At 39.5% G+C, this 17,244-nt stretch overlaps 1 protein-coding gene across 1 annotated transcript in view; it reads left to right on the top strand.

The window, feature by feature from the left end:
* Positions 1–16,732, top strand: part of LOC143905509 (uncharacterized) — a 59,101-nt gene extending 42,369 nt beyond the window's left edge. The window contains exon 2 of the mRNA XM_077420966.1: positions 12,996–16,732. Coding sequence (XP_077277092.1) covers positions 13,057–15,228 — 2,172 coding nt within the window. The 5' untranslated portion in view covers positions 12,996–13,056 and the 3' untranslated portion in view covers positions 15,229–16,732. The remainder of the gene's footprint in view (positions 1–12,995) is intronic.
* Positions 16,733–17,244: the final 512 nt, after the last annotated feature.

The raw sequence follows: 17,244 nt of genomic DNA, 5'->3' as shown, positions 1-17,244 counted from the left end.
AAGACAGGAATAAAACGGATGTCGAGCTGATTTTAAATGCACCCTGCGTAGTCCCCCTGCATCTCTCTGTCTCTCTTCCGTTCCATGGTGCGATTCAAACGCTGCCGATGCCTCTTTCCGTGAGGCTCGCTGTTTAATTTCTTACAACCCACGATACGAGATTTTTAAAAAATATCAGTTATACCGAAAAGAGAAGCATTAAACAAGAGATTAAACAAATAATATAATATACATATAAACACAATATAATGTGTATTACATACAATATAAATTCAAAAAGTTAGAAATTAATACTAAAAAATGATGACAAATTACAATGCGAATTTACAATGTATAGTTTACTTATTGTCATCTCTGTAGTATACGATCCTGCATATATACGATTAATGCTCATTTCTATCAATGTAAATTAACTTCAATCTGATGGGTTTCACATATTTTTTTATCTTTTTTTAGTTCTAAGAATTAAAAAAAACATAAAAAGAGTAAGTTAAACCGAAATTATACAGTTAATCACCATTGATAAAAATGGACATAAATGTGTTACTTTTTCCATTAATATTAAATCGGGCAGCGCGTTATTTCAGAAATCATGTTCGGGCGAGCGTTTCGTGAAATAAACGGTGAAGAAAGCGAGTCTACGAGTCGATGGCGATTTCCCGAAATTCCGACGCGTTCAATTAAAGCATCGGACATAATAACACTCAGCTTTCTCTGATTTTGGCGCTGCCGGAGCGGAGCGGAGCGTTGCTTCGCTCTCGGAAGAGAGATCGTTAATCGGGAGAAACAAACGAGGAAATAAAATTCGTAACGAGGACTAATTACAATGCCGAGTCGCGCTGCTGGTTGCGCGGTAGCTTCCGTCGTCTTCCGACAAATCACACCATATGCGCGTACGCGTATGTAGTGTATGTACACGCAAAACAAACACGAACGTATATACACGTGTGTCTCCGTCTTTAAGCGGGCCAAGATATATAGTCTCACGAAAACATCGAGTATATCTTCGATTCACCATTACGTTGTTATGACAAAACAATTTATAACAAGTATAAAATAAAATAAATAAAAACTATACGCACATGTATGCATTGCATTTTTCGAAGTTTTTGGAGCATATGATTTTTGTGACGCACAGAATTTTTAGAACTCAGACTTCGGACGTATACGGATGTTATTATAAAATATAGACAATTTTCTAAAAATAAATAGATATTCAGATATTTTTAGATATTTAAATATTTAGATATTTTTAGACATGTCCTTTCAAAGCCTTTCGAGATAATACTTAATATATTGTTTATATTTGTTATTATTAAATATATTAATACAAAATGCTACTAAAAGTACTGAAGTTCAACTTCAGTCCTCTTGCAAACATTTCCAACGATAATCTTTTCAAGGGCGGTTTTGAGATAATTATTGAAGAATGAGAGAAATTCATATTCCGAATGTGTACTTAATTATTACGAAGGTGTGTATACTGGAGACTGTGAGAAGTCCAGCTTCTAACGCGAGCGATTAGGCTGGAACACGACAGTTTCAAGCCAGAACTGGCCTAGAAAAGTGCCTCAGCTCGCACGTTTTATATATAGGTCTAATTGTTAATTAGTAATTAGTAAGCCGCAAGCACATTTCCCGCTTTTGCAACAAGCAACTTAAATTCCGAAAATTATTACGCTATTCGCTCCGAGAGCTAACGAATTACGCCGAAACACCATTTGTCTTAATTATAATTATTCTGTAACGCAAAAGAATCCTCGTTCCCGTTTTGAAAACTAAATATTGAAAATTCAAACTTAATTCGATCTAATTTTAAATTACTCCAATAAAATATTTCGAGACGATTCTTGAGAGAATTATTCAATAAATTACTTTAATTTAATTATATGTCAAATTTTTGTAAATCATTTCTTAATTTATTTATTTACTATAAACTGTTCTAATATAAAATATTTTACTTTTAAAATCCAGCTTTTAATGAGATTTCTAGATTATAATTTTGAAATTCTTTTCAAAATTGATAGACAATCTTCTGAAGACACGAAGCTGCTTGAAGAATCCAAGAATCGAATGGTATATATACTTATTGAGGCGGGTATTTCACAGGCTTTTGTTGAGTACTCATTTAAAAACATCAGGTGGATATTTAAAAAGCCACTCCTACTATCTGCGCTCGTCGAATGGCCCATAAATAAGACAATTGACCGAGCATACTCGGACATTGCTCGACGAAGCGAGAAACCCACTCGATCCTGCGCGCGGTTATGATTTCCTCGGCATAGTTTACCTCAAGTCTCGCGTCTCTCGTCGAGTATTTGTATCCTTACTTAAATTACTTAACCGGCACTCTCGGAGTGCCCGCCAGGCACTCGACACGCACGCACGCACGCACGCACTTCGCGTGCGAGGGACTCTCGGATGTCGAAAGCTATAGAAAAATTGGAGGGGACGATTCTTTCAGGAATTTTATGAGTTACTGACAACGCGCCGATTTCAAGCAATTTGCGCAGGCACGAATGCTCGCGATCCTCGCAAAATAAGAGTAGAGCGAGATCCGAGGGGAGATTGTAGAAATTACCTTTCTTTTTTTTTTCTATGACAACACATTTTCGCTTTTATTTCTTTACATCCATCTTATTTGTTTCGTCAGCCTGTTTTTCTTTTTATTTTCGTTTATACAAATATTTGCCCGAGCGAATGTGAAACTTTGTTGCTCACCGGCTGAAGTACCTACTCTTCGTTTTATGCGGGTTCCTTGAGAGATTGAGGATTAAAAACGCATCGACACAGCGACGACTTGGATCGGTTACGTAAAGCGATCTCCCGGAACCCCGAATAAAGAGCAGCCCTGATACACGAGCGTGTGTATCACTTTAGCCACTGAAACCGAGCGAGCGAAGCGAAGCGGAGAGAAGGAGAGAGGGAGAGGGAGAGAGAGAGAGAGAGAGAGAGAGAGAGAGAGAGAGAGAGAGAGAGAGAGAGAGAGAGAGAGAGAGAGCTAGATAGAGAGTAGATAGAGATAGAGAGAGAAGAGAGAGACGCAGAGAGAGAGAGAGAGAGATGAGAGATAGATAAGCGAGAGATACTTCTGCGTTCAGGAGAGAGAGAGGCTCGAAAAACCAGCTCGCTCGCCGTTTCCCATACGAATATGGAAATCGCTTCGTAACAAATAAAACGCATTCTAAACGCACCAAGGATGCATCGTCCGTCGCGCACGTGCCCGAAGCACGCGTGCAAGCCTCCGCAGCCGGTCCCCTCACGTGCGACGCGGCACTGATATTCATATCCATTCCTCGCGGGAGAAAGAAGATACGGACGTTATAAAATAATAATAAAATATACGAAAATTATTCAGAGAGTTAACTACAAACGAATGAAAAGCGAAATCATTTTACTGAAGAAACTGATTTATATCTAAAAGAGGAATCCCCGAATGAATAATTTCTATATAAAAAAATAAGCTATTATAATTTTTAATTATAATTAAAAATAAATAGATTATATATTAATATCTCGTCCTGTACTTTTTTATATTTTTACTTTATAATTTCTAGTATTTATCTCTATTTCTAATTTGCATTTGCTGTCCCGCATTCACTTCGAGATTGCATCAACCGTCTCTACTAAAATTTCTAGATGACCTATTCTGCTATTCTAAGCAGTGTATACTTGATAACGATCCATCATGTTTCGTTTATGCACGAACAGAGCCATGAAAAAGTGCAACAGAGCGATAGATGTAGCGTGGCGAATATATAACACGGACTAAACTACGGCAGAGAGAAAGAGAGAAGGCACACGTTGTCCCAAATAACGTAAAATTTCAAAAAAGTATATAACTACAGCCATCTTTCTAGTTGCCGCTGAAAGAAAAAGAAGAAGAGAGAGATAAAGAGTTTCCGCCAACGCAAAGAAATTCACAGCATCTCAGCTGCATCGTGCACTGCGTCCTCCTGTACACCGCTGCGCCGCGCCGCACTCTCGAAATCGCGGGCCGCGCAGATCGTTTTCTAACGGGATTTAATGTAAAACCGCGATGCGCGCGGCGTACGAGCCGTAATGCAAATGCGTTTTCCAGTTTTGATGAATTCCGCGATAACGCGAAAGCACACGGGCGGGAATATAGAGGCGCAATTTGCCTAAAACTGTTTAAAGCTGCGCCTTTAAAACAGCAGAGTTGCAAAAATGCGCGCAGCTTTGTTTATAAATCGACATAGCTGCGTTATCGTTCTGCTAGCTATTTTCTACCGTAATCGACTTTCACGTTTGGAAAATTCGCCTTCTATTCGTATGCAATAAAATAATATAAAGATGTGCGAACTATTCAAATTCGAATCGACAAAATTTCATTCAAATCATAGCGAATCAAATGATTTCGAATCAAATCGTTGAACAATAATTTTTAATAAACAATATAATTCTTATGAGATTCGATTTGATAAAAAATCCTTGATTCGCACATTTCTAAAAATTAATAAAGGTAAAATAAGAAAGAAGCAAATATTTCCTAACACGTATTAAAATAAAATATGAAGTGAAATGCAAGATCTATTTAATGCATGTTCAGTAATATAATTATAATTACGTACAATAATTGTAATAACACAAATAATAAAAAAAAATTTATATGTTGTAATATTTATATACAAAATCGAATCCAAATTAAGCAACTCGCTTGATCTGGATCCTCAATTCGTTATCGTTAAATATTTAATTGTTTAATTATGAAAAAAATTAATTATTATTAAATAAAATATTTCTTAATTTAAAAAATACTGTTATTTAAAATATCTCTGTCTCAGAAATTTAAATCGCAGCTGAGAATCTGCGCGCAATGAAGAAGATCGCGAAGACGAGAACTAAAGAAAAGATTCGTCAGAGAGCAGTCGGCGTCTCTCCGTCACGGTCGCGTCCCGCGTGCCTGTCGTATCAGAGCGATCTCCATTTATTTCTCCCCTCCGATTCGCGAACTCCACAATGCTGCCGATTTCGTAAGTGTAGCGTGGCGATCGCGAAAAGTGTTTCAGCGCGTTTACGCGCGCGTGCAGCGGGAATTGGGCCGAGCATCCGTTTCCCTCGATATAAAAGAGACTCTACGACGCCGCCTTCTTCTCTCTCTCTCTCTCTCAGACGTGCACGTCGCCTCATCGCGCTTATTTATCCGCAGCGCCTTCTTATTATTTATTCGCCTTCCACTCGCACGCTGTCTGCCGGTCGTCTCTCTCGCTCTCCGATTTATGCCTCGCTAAATTTTTTTCTCACCCTTTCTTCGCGCGACGAGCCTTTTCCGGTGAAATTTTTAGGATTTTTACACGACGCGAAGAGAAGTCGTTATCTTTCTTTCGTTCTTATATTTATTCTCTTCTTGTTTGCATTTAATGCATACTCCTTTTCGGTAATTGTTCTCTTGTTAATTGATTGTTTCGGTAGTTATGTTAAATTATTCTGATTTATATTTTATTAACGGAATCAAAGAGATTAACAGATAATTCGCATAAGCTGCCAAGTACTTTTGGAATGCCTTAGAATGGAACGATAGTAAACTGACTAACAATAAGTGATCTAGAAGATGCATCAATTTTTTTATATTTAATTTGTAACACTTTCAAAAATGTGTTCGTGTCGTGCGCATGCAATCCGCTATTAGCCGTTAATTTCGCTTTTTGCAATAAGATAATTTTCCATCCTAGCAAGATAAGGTGTATCCGTCACATGGCCGATCATCAGGAGGGATACATTTTCCGGTAATTAAACGCGCAGCTAACTTCAATTTTACTGTTAAGAGAGCTGAATTTTAAAGTGACGATCGTAATAGCTGTCGATTAAGCTCACCGCATAATATCAACTAAACAAGACATGATCATGAAAAATCGATTTAACGTTATCATGTGCCTTTGATGATCAATAATTTTACATTTCTATGCAGTATGCGCCGTTATGTTGACACTTCAAAAAGTATCGTTATATATATAACATTGCCACGTCCGAATATCGTGTCAAGAAAGCCGAATATAACATCAAGCCGAAATAAAAAATTAAATTTAATATAGCATAAAATAGAGTTAAATACAAATTTAACGTTTTATAATGATTATTCGATTTATTATTTTGGTTTATTATTTGGTTTATTATTCGGTTTGTTATTCGGTTTTTTATTTGCCTTAATATCCAAGGATATTATATGGAGATTGTGAATTTGTTAATTTGAATACAGGCTGTTCATTACGAGAAATTAAACAAAATATTAAATGCAAACAAAATTGATCGTATTACTATAAAAATACGATTAAAGCGGAAACACTGTATTACGTGCGCAGCAAGGCTCGAGAAGTAAGTAGTATCAAAAAAAAGAAGTTTGCCGGTTTTCGATGAGGAATATTAAACGCCTCCTCGCGGTTGATTGGCCCGTTGCCTTTTTGCGAGCGGCAAATTTAGCGTATTGATATTCTGCCGCGGTACACTTGACTTTTAATGCCACTTCTTCCTGGCTCTCTCGGCGTCTAATTGTTTACGGTAAGTGGGTTAAGCGGTCTTGCCCCCTTAATTGTGCCGGGCAGTTTCATAATTTTTTTTAAATTGAATCGGCTCCTTTAATTGCGCGCGAGGAACGACGACAGAGAAAGCTGTCGCCGCGGCGCGCTTGTTTTAAAAGGCTATCTTTTCGGCAAGGCTATTATAGGCAGTGAAGCTAGCCATAAAACACTCCCAAAATATTTTTGCATGTATGACGCATCGACTACGAGCAAGATCTACTACGTTTTGAGTACGGTTTAAGTAATGTTATTTAGTCTGTAAAATTCCACAAGAGACTTGAAGAACTTGATTCCCGCCGGAAGAAATCTACATATAAAATCAGTGAAATAAAGTCTACAGGGTGTATACTAAGTAAGTACATAAAATTGAAGGGAATATTCCGTGGCTTATTTTAGGAAGAAAAAGTCCTAAACATATACCCTAGCTGCTTCGTTTTCAAAATACAGAGTGTCAAAGTTGTGAAAAAAAATGAAAATTTTGAAAATCTGGAAAACGTTTTTAGATATTTTACGTACATATGGTATATTAAAAACCATTTTCTAGTACCGATAAAACACTTTTAGATCTACCAGGGGCGTGCGTCTTTGACACCTTATATTTTAAAAACAAAGCTTAGGACATATGTTTATAGAATTTTTTCTTCCTAAAATAAGCGATGGAATATCCCCTTCAATGTTTTGTGCTTATTTAGAAAACACCCCGTATATTAAATAAAATTTTAAAAATATATACAAATAATACAGTATATATTTAAACAATATTACAAATATTTTTATCAAATATATAAAGTGAAAGAGTAATTTTTAATATTAATTAACTTGGTTCTTCAATAATTCCCAGATCAATTAAGCACTTAAAGTCAATTTTTTTTCACTAGATCATTATTTACCATAACTTTTTCTAATTTTTAATATATTACATATCTTTATATATAATTAAGTTTAAAATTGAAATTTGATTACCGTCTATTGATATTCATTGAGAAATACTGTCACGTTTGTTTCACTTATATCATGCAATTTATTTCATATAATTATTATTATTAAAAAATGTTTACTTTTGTAAGAGCTTTCCATAAAAATCAAAACTTTCGGGATCAGATGTGTTTTGTGCTGTATACAACGACCTAACAACTTTATACCTTTTCTCTTCTACCCGAATACAGTTTTATTACACAACGCGTTCCAATTTATTTGCAATTTATTCTCTTGACGGAGGAAATACTCTATTAATACCCGCTTCGTGTCTTCCCTACTGAACCTGTTTGTTTCTCGACGAACACACCGTTACATCATAATTCTCGGACAGCATCATCGGTTTTCCAGCTACTTTTGTAGCCTGCAAACTCGCTCGTTCGCTCGCTAAGGATTTTATTGCTTCATTTGTTCGATATCATTTCACGAGAGTAGTACCCCCGACTTCCTCGCTGCACGTTTCCATTCTTCGTCATTTTTGCTGCGCCCCGCGCGCTTCGCCTCCGTCTTCTCGGTTTCGCAACCAGTTCACCGATATTCACTCGCGTTTTGCTCCGGCGCGGCGACATTAACGCCGGACTTGCAGCCTCTCATTAGAAATTTCGCAAGGAGGATAATGCGCCTTCCTTTTTCTGTTTTTCACCATAGACTTTTTAAGCCAAAATTCTTTGCCGCGCGATTAAAATTCTGAATTTGAAAACCGAAATGTTTTTATTACGCCTGTCGTGCATTACGCATCACGGTATACAGAACAAAAATTCTTGGAATCCTATATAAATTACCTAAAGCGTTCTGAAAGTTAGTGATTCCAAATTATGCCTGAAAGTGTTAATTATGACACCGTTTCGAGACATTTCGCGACGTCGTCCTCAAACGCGGCGGTCGTTCGCCTCTAAATTCTTTGGATCCCTTAGAAATTTTGAGAGAAAGACGCAAGTTTGCGAAACCGCGATTTTAGAATTCGCATAGGAGTCATTCTGAAAGCAGAGAGAAAAAGAGGAAAACACGTGATATATGTTGACAAATTATATCGGCCAAATAAAGCGATAAAACGTGGTCGCAGATGTATTATTACAGTATATATAAAGGCGCTCATAAAATTTTTACCAATTTCTGGCTATATAGCGCGAGGAATTGCGCGCACACGGTGGATGAAAAGACGATCGGGAAGGGGAAAGAGCAATGATGAGAAGAAGTGAAGTGCCTTCACGTTTTTTATCTCGCTCCGCTCACTCGAAGATTGACTCGCGCGTCTACCTTTTCTTTTTCTCTCGCGTCCGAAATTCGATCGATTGAATCTGGGTACCGATGGTCTCGAGTTCCCAGCACAAGAAGATCCTTGGCCTCTTTTACCGGGAAGTATAGCAGGATATATTTCGTTACACACGAACAACCTCGCAAACGTGACTTAATTCGTTCGAAACTTGTACCTAAAAGGATTTTCTCTTGGAACCTGCGGTTGATAAAACTTTATAGGCCGCATCAAAACAAAATCTCGATATCTAGATAAATTTTGTACATACAGGGTAAGGGGGACATTTTATTATATACACAAGTCTTGTTTGATTATAAGTGGAGATGCCCTTAAGATTTCAAGGTGATTTTTGTTTTTTTTTTTAAATAAAAATCCCTATTTTTATTGTACTAATTAATTTGAACTTTGAACAACTTTTGTTTGAAACATTTTTTTTATTTGCCTAATATTTTTCGAGATATTTTTGAGAAAAAATCATTAAGTTTTTTAATATTTAACTTACGATATCTCGATAATTGCTTATCGGAGAAAAAGTAGTACTTTTTGACTTGATTTGGTCTCAAGAATATGCTGATGCAATAGTGCTCCAATTTTTGTAAACACTTAAGTATGTAACTTATGTATGTTGTTACATAATCTCTATACAATAATATTCTATTTTCAGACACTATGTCTCTCTCGAAACAGAGTAAGTTTTATTTTGAAATATTTTCTCGAAAAACAAATAGTTTGGGAGATAATTGCGTGAAAGATTAAAATGGGACATCCTGCATGTATTTATTTGATCCTTACGGTTTTGGATAGACTTCCATAGGTACAATACAATGTTTTACACTGTTTTCTTTATTACTCTTAAACGATTATTGTATCTTTATATAATTTCATATGATACTATTTTCGTTGTTCCAATTTGTATTTGAATGGTTCTGAAACTCTCGAGTAAGATGAAAGTTATTTTGCGTGGTGTGATGTCAGCGTGAAACCATGAAGAATCGTTCGATTGTCTGATAAAGGAAAGTAAATTAAAAAATTAGGAACGAACAATTGGTTGGAGATCCAGGAAGGAAAGCGGCCGTTGCCGGGCGTTGTCGGCAATCGAGAATTCGCAGAATCGGCGAAATCGTCGTGATCGGCCGGGCCTCATTAGCCCGCTCGATCGATCTTTCGCGCGTGGATCGCGAGGGCCCGATCGGGTGTATCTGACCCCACACCCCTCAGTCCACCCTTTCCGCCTTTTTCTTTGGAACAGTTGCGAGATCATCGAACTTCACGATCCGATTTTCTTCGGGCGACGAGTGTCCCGTTGATCGTTCCCGGTTTCCTACTGTATGCCGATCTCGCGCGAGAGATCGAAACTATATCGCATTGCACAAGACGCGCGCAATCGGGAGGGGAAAAAAGATCGCTGCGGGGAACAATTGCATTGTAGCCTCTCGTCGCTCTTAGAACCTACATTTCCCGGACTCCGGATTTCTCAGTCATCGACAATGTTCTTAAATTGTCTTGAAGGTTTCTGTGGGTTATAATTTAAACAATCATTGAATCATTGAGAAGATTTGGACAATGTGAGTAGAATCTTTTTAGATTAAGTAAGAATATAGTTGTCATTTTTAAATCAGAACCTTCAAACTTTTCTCATCATTTAATCATTTAACAAAGTTAAGGTTTCCGATTTCGTTTATTATATATATCTTTGACCTAAAAGGTGAAGATCTTATTATTGTTTATTCGTCTTAATTAATACTGGTTATTGTAAATATCATCACATGCCTCAGCGGTCGAATTAGTTTAGACGCCCTCGCGGAATGTAGGGAAGTCCAAGTTCGAATCCTGGAACCTGACTGAGGTGATATTTTTCACAAAAAATCTTTACAGTGATTTTAAAGAGGAGGCTTATATACATATATTAGCATCAAAGTTACATCGCGGCATCGGTTGAAAAGGGCCCAAAACTAATGGTCGAAACGTCGTGACAATTATTATTAATAAAGATAGCCAGTTGGCCAGTTAGATCGAGTAAAAAATTCTTATCGGTAATTTTTATTATTGAGCTCAAAATTATTCTTGATTCATTAAACGCAATGTTTGCAGATTTAATTAACCGCGGCATCAACTACTCTTCGGGATATTTTCGAGTGCAGTATTCTCTGTTCTCACTATCGTCGTCGTTTGTCAGCAATACGCGTTGCTTTCGTTGCGCGGTTTGCCCATTAACCGATAAACGAACACAACGGCGTCGCCAGGGGATGACCTAGATTTTTCAGAGTTTTCTCGCACGATCGTTTACCTCGGTACATCGGTAATGCGGGATCGTTTGGCGCAAGGTTTGGCGCACAGCTCGAAGAGCAGGACTCTCTCGCATGCTCTATGGCGTGGGAACGCACCGTGGCCGTGTATAAATTCGCTCTAGCACAGCTCGCGAGATCGGAACGGGAGGAGAGATTGAAAGAGACAGAGAGAAAGAGGGAAAGAGAGAGCGAGGAGAGGACAGCGCGCGTGTACGACGCCGAGTGGTATGAGCAACGCTTGCTCGCTTGCTTGCGCAACTTCTTTTCCGCGCTCGCTTATCCTGCAACGGCGCGGCACAACGCACTGTACCAAATTAATACAGTGTGGCAGCGAGCCGCGCTCAGCTAAATGCCAACAACGCGAGCCGCGTGCAACAATTGATCGCACTGATCGCAGCCGCCACGCCGCGCCGCGCCGCGCGGCCGCTCTGCGCTCCCGGATGTCCGAGCGCCCGGCTGTCATTTCGCCAACCGGTTGCGGAACGTCGGGAGTCGGGACTGCGCCATCAATCGTTAATCGCCGTCGTACAAAAAAAAGGCTCAGACTCCTCGCTTCTATATAATCGAGGAACATAGAATTTGGCAATTCGTACCATTGTGCATTGGCTATGTTCAGTGGAAAAAGTAGCTCATTGAGAGCTCAATGATTCATTACGATTTGTTTTTACACTTATTGTTAGATCCAGCAAAGAACCAATCATATTAAAAAGAATCACTGAGCGCTTATTGAGCTGCTTTTTCTGCTGAATACAGTCATTGTTAGCCACCATTCGCACCGTTCAAAAAGCTGAGATTTTAAGCAGAGCATTGGGAACATTACGATTTCATTGATACTAAATTCTATAATCTATACGGAATCTAAATAGCTGAGGTTCTATTGTTAGATTGGAGAACACAATATCATCGTTTGAAAAGCTGAAGTTTCAAGAAGAACGATAGAATTGTAATAACATTTGATTAAAATTGCAAATTGGAGAACATTATGATTGATATCATCAATACTACTAACCATACAAAAATTTTAAATTGAAAACTGATATTATTTAAATTATCATTTAAAGTTATTGTTTTAAAAAGTTATTTAAAAAGTGGATTTTTAATCGAAAAACATTGGATAATGTTGCATTATGATATCACTGATATCGCACAACATTATTATGTTCTTTGTGAGATTCTCCTATAAAAACGAATACTAAATTAAATTTTCTCTTAATCTCTTCTCTAATTTTGATTGTTTGTGTGCGTGAATTTATGACGATGGTGTGTAACTAATTTTTTTAGCATAAAATTAATATTTATATTAAAAGCCACGCCTATCTCTTTACATTAACCTTTTATTGCCCTCGTTCAGCAAACAAATGTTAAATGCTCTCGTTTGTATGTACATACGTGTATCACTGTATTAGTGCGGTGTTGTTTTTTTACATCAACAAGCAAATCATACTACGGATTGGGATTGAGATTGAATTGAAATTTAATCAATTATAATATAAAAAACAAATCTCAAATTTCATGAACTTTACTCTGATATAAACGTTTGCCTCATACGAGAGCAATGGAGGGAACTAGCAAAGTAGTTCAAATCACATATTAGAACCGTGTTCAAAATGTATGTAATACATTGCTTTTATATTGCTTGCTTCGTATCTTGCTTATATGTGGACCGGGTACCAAGAGAGGGAGAGAGATAGCATATCGGATTTTGATTGTTTGCGCAAGCGCGACACAATTACAACATAACCTACAAGTGATCTCTGAGTTGATAGAAATTGCCGATGCAATGCATCTCGTCCGATATTTGTGAGATCGAAAGAGCTATCGTCTGTACTGTAATGTTTTCGCCAGTTTTCGCCCTAGGCTAGCAATATAGGAGTATTACATACACAGTTTTTACATATACTTATTATTACTTATATGGTTAAAATCGTTTCTTTCTTTTAGGTAGTCTGTGGAACTCGAGGATGCGGTGGCGAATGGGACGGAATAGAGGGCGCTGCGTTTGATGAGGATACCGATTTTAAGTCGACGGCATCGTCCAGCAAATTTCAACGAATTATCGAAATCAACTAGAACGAGTACCGACGACAACGAGGACAGCGAGTGCCGCTACATCATTTCCATGGACCTGACGGAGGCTTTCGCGCCAGCAAGTGGCGGCGAAGATCTGCCGAAGACAGACTTCTTCGATTTCGTAGTGTCGCCGCCGCCCCATTGCGCATCGGCCGATGGCGTCGTCTCCGATGAGGAGAGTTTCCTGCATCGCGGTGCCAGTGGCTGTCGCACTATGGGCGGTTATCTTCAGAGCCACGATGACCACGAGGGCTCGCACGGCAGTTCGCCCTTTATCAAAGAAACTAACAATAATACGCTGACGGCACTACCGCCCGTCTCAACCATTACCGGTTCATTGGGCCATCACCATCAACATCATCACGTGCATCATCAGGTGCGTTCGCAACATGGAAACGTTCAAACCGGCGAGAACACTGCTATGGACCAATCCGAGTGCGACTATTGGGGCCAGGAGGACGAGAGTAAGGAACACACATGCAATATTCTTTTGGAGGATCTCAATAAATACTGTTGGTCCTCAAACGCGCACACCAACGATAGCGTCATTCACCCAACCGGCGGTCCCAACGATCATCATCAGGCCGTTGGTTCAGGCCGCGCGGGTTGCACTGCCAACGACCGACAGAACACTGATGGTGCCATCTATACTCTGACGGTGTTGAACAACGAGGCAAACTCGATGGACGCGTTGGATTGTTGCAAAAGTCCAGCGCCTGCGTCCGGCGACTCTTGGTCTCTGCGACCCAATCTCGACCTAGACGCCATTCTGAGCATGGAGCCGTCCTCCGGTGAACAAGATAACGAACAAGCCAGCGGCGAGGTGCCTAGGAGTGTCAACGAAAGGTTTCATGGATCGGATGGCCGTGGTTTTACTGTGCCCTCGTCGCAATACGCTACCGACGATAGTGGATTCGTTGAAAGCAAAGAGTTGTGCGCGCGAGTGTCCTCGGCCAACTGTTCCGGCGACAACAATAACGACTGGAAACTGTCGGATCAGAATTTGCAAGAGGTAGCAGCCGCAGCAGCGGCTGCGGTCGCGGTTGGTGCCGGAGATTCCGCCGAAAGTCTTCTGAGAAGTGCTCTTCAGGGCAAACTATACACCGGACCAGCCCAGTCGGTTTCCTCGTCTTCGCCGTCCTCACAGACGTCCACCATCCCGATGCCGGTTTCGGGAACTGCGGGTCTATTGGTGTCCGATCAACAACAACAGCAGCAGCAGCAACAGCAGCAGCAACAGGAGGACTCCATGCAGGCTTGTACCGATGAGGATTTGCTGCTCTCGCAGTTGGACCAGACGACCTATCGACCGGGCGATTACGAGAAACTTAAAAGCATCGCGAATGAAGTGGTGGAATCGTACTGCAGCCTCGAGCCCGTTTGTAACGTGTCGGCGACCACTACGGTGATGTATACATTAGATCCAGCAAGTGGGAGTCTAGGTACTATCACGTTACCGGCCGATCTGGGCCAGGTGAGCACTGTGACAGTAGTTACGGCTGCTCAGCAGGATGTTCTACAACAACAATCAACTCAACGAACCGACGTGGATCAGCAACAACAGCAACAACAGTCGGGTCAGCTGCAACTGACTTCCGGCCGAGTAGGCGTCACTTCTAAGCCGCCGAAAAAGTACGTCAGACGCGCCAATCGCAACAGCAACAATGCCAACGGTGCCAGTAACGGCAGCGCCGGTACGGAGGCTAGCAACGCGAGTCAGCAACAAACCAGCGGTTCCGGTGGCTCGCCCGGTAGCGTTCAACGCAAGGAACGCTCTCTGCATTACTGCAGTATCTGCAGCAAGGGCTTCAAAGACAAGTACAGCGTGAACGTGCACATCCGGACGCACACTGGCGAAAAACCGTTTGCCTGCTCGCTCTGCGGCAAGAGCTTCCGGCAGAAGGCCCATCTAGCCAAGCACTATCAGACCCACGTGACTCAGAAGCCTGCCAGTATCCAGCAGACCGCTTCCGGGAGCGGCGGAAACAACGGAAACACCAGTCCGACGGCGGAGGCTAACGCGACCTCCGCGTCCCCCGTCATCGCCAGCAGGTCCCAGGTCGCTGTAGACCCGACGGGAACTGCCTGCAGTCCCCCCAGTTAGTTCGCAGAACACAGACGCGGCCACAACGTCAGGCGCAGACACACGTCGTCCACGATTTCTTTTTTATTCTTCTGGGAAAAGATGGCGGCCGAACCTGGTCTCCGCTTTCTTCTTGTTTTCCATTTTTTTATATAAATATGATTTTCTTTCCATGATGGAAAGACGAGCGAGCTTGCGAGAAAGAGCGAACCATGACGAACGCATTAGATAGCCGTATCGTGTACAGGGTGTCTAGGAACAAACTCATATACTCTTACAAAGTTAATTTCTTGAGAAATTATTTGATACAGTTTGAAATACATCTAACTTAAGTCACTCAAGTCGGACTTCAATTATATTTAATTAGTAATAACCAGATTAAATTATTTATTTGCTTAAATTGGTGTTTAGATTGACGTAATTGAGTGTATTTAATTATTACAAGCTAATTTACCGAATTTTTCGAGTAGTTTTAATTAAATTTCAAACAGTTACTTAAATTAGTTTTAAAATTAACTTAATTGATCCCTAAATCAGGTTGAATTTGAATTGTTACGTTGCAAAAAATAATTTGTAATTTATACAAAAGTGGAAATATTCTGTGACATCCTGTATGTTAACGAGAAACGCGCCGATTGAATTTTACATGGCAAATCTACGCAACCGAAGAGTTGTTAATTAAAAAGTTAATTAAGAACGTCGAACTTTGCGAGATTATCTATCCTAACGGTGGCAATTCTGTCGCCGGGTTTTTGTATTAATTATTAATTAATTATGGACGGCCAAGAGGAGCTAATCACTCCCCTTATACTAACATGACATCCGTGAAATTGTTGTTCCTACGATCATTCAATTACCATTAATGACAATAATGACAGATACAATGACAACAGCAACGACAACGATGAGGACAGAACGACTAATGTTTATAGGCTAATTGACGATTTATTATATTTAATAGCCACGAGATATTAACGTTGAAAATGTTAAAATAAATTTTTTATATATGTATAATTATGTACATGATGTTCCAAAACTACCGGATCTTCTTAAAACTTTTTCGACAACAAAAGAACAACTTTTCTTTAATAAAAATGTTAGAAAAAAAATCATTATTTATCATACTAATTTTTAATATTGCATGCTTTTATAATTTACCTGCAAATTAAAATGTTATAGTAAAAAAGTTCACTTAAAATTAACCAACAAGATTAAAAAATTGCAGATGCTTCAACATTTTTGTTAAAGAAAGATCAATTTCAAAAAATCGGCCGAAGGATTAACGAAAAAAACATCTCGTAGTTTTGAAACGCCCGCGTGTACACAGAGAGTAGATTTAGGCAGTAACTTAGAATGATAAGTGCAGAGTATCGAAAGGAAGACCTTTTAATAAGTAAATAGTAGCATGAGCTGTGATTTAGGTACATACTCAACGAACGGTTTAGAGCAAAGCGAACTTAACAAGATGCGTAAGTGCTGTTTTCTCATTGGTACTCCTTTTTTTAACTTTCTTCTTTCGCGAAAGCGCAGCTAAAAAAGAGACCAACCGTGAGACAACGATTATTTTCGGTCATTTTGAACGTTTTCTTATCGAATTATTTGCTACGAATGCCGCAGTAGCGCCGTAATCGTTTGCCGTAAGAATCGCGTTTGCTCTTTTAGTCCTTTCTTGCCTAATTTATTCGCAAAATAAGTAAAATCCTCCACAAAAGCATTTTTATCTTAAACTTAATGTTATAATAATATTACGTGTGTGATAATATTGTTACGCTCGTCGAGTAAGCTCGCCGCCGTAACACTATCGCGCACTCCACACTCGCGCACGTATTTCGCGGAACTCGCAAAAGGAAAGAGAACTCAAAAGAACTTAAGGTAGTTGTATCGCGACAGTATTAGTCAAAAATAATGGTCACACTGCAATACGATAATGTACGGAAAACTCTACTTATCTGAGTAAAACTTTTGACTGAGCTTGTACTGTTTTTACTGTTTTCACTCGCGTCAGTAATGTCAGTATATACCATCGAGATTAACTCG

This window comes from Temnothorax americanus, unplaced genomic scaffold (genome assembly GCF_048541705.1).
Source record: "Temnothorax americanus isolate GAGA-0224 unplaced genomic scaffold, ASM4854170v1 Scaffold63, whole genome shotgun sequence".
Lineage (NCBI taxonomy): Eukaryota > Metazoa > Arthropoda > Insecta > Hymenoptera > Formicidae > Temnothorax > Temnothorax americanus.
Note: the sequence above shows the minus strand (reverse complement) of the source record. Positions and strands in the feature narration are given on the sequence as shown.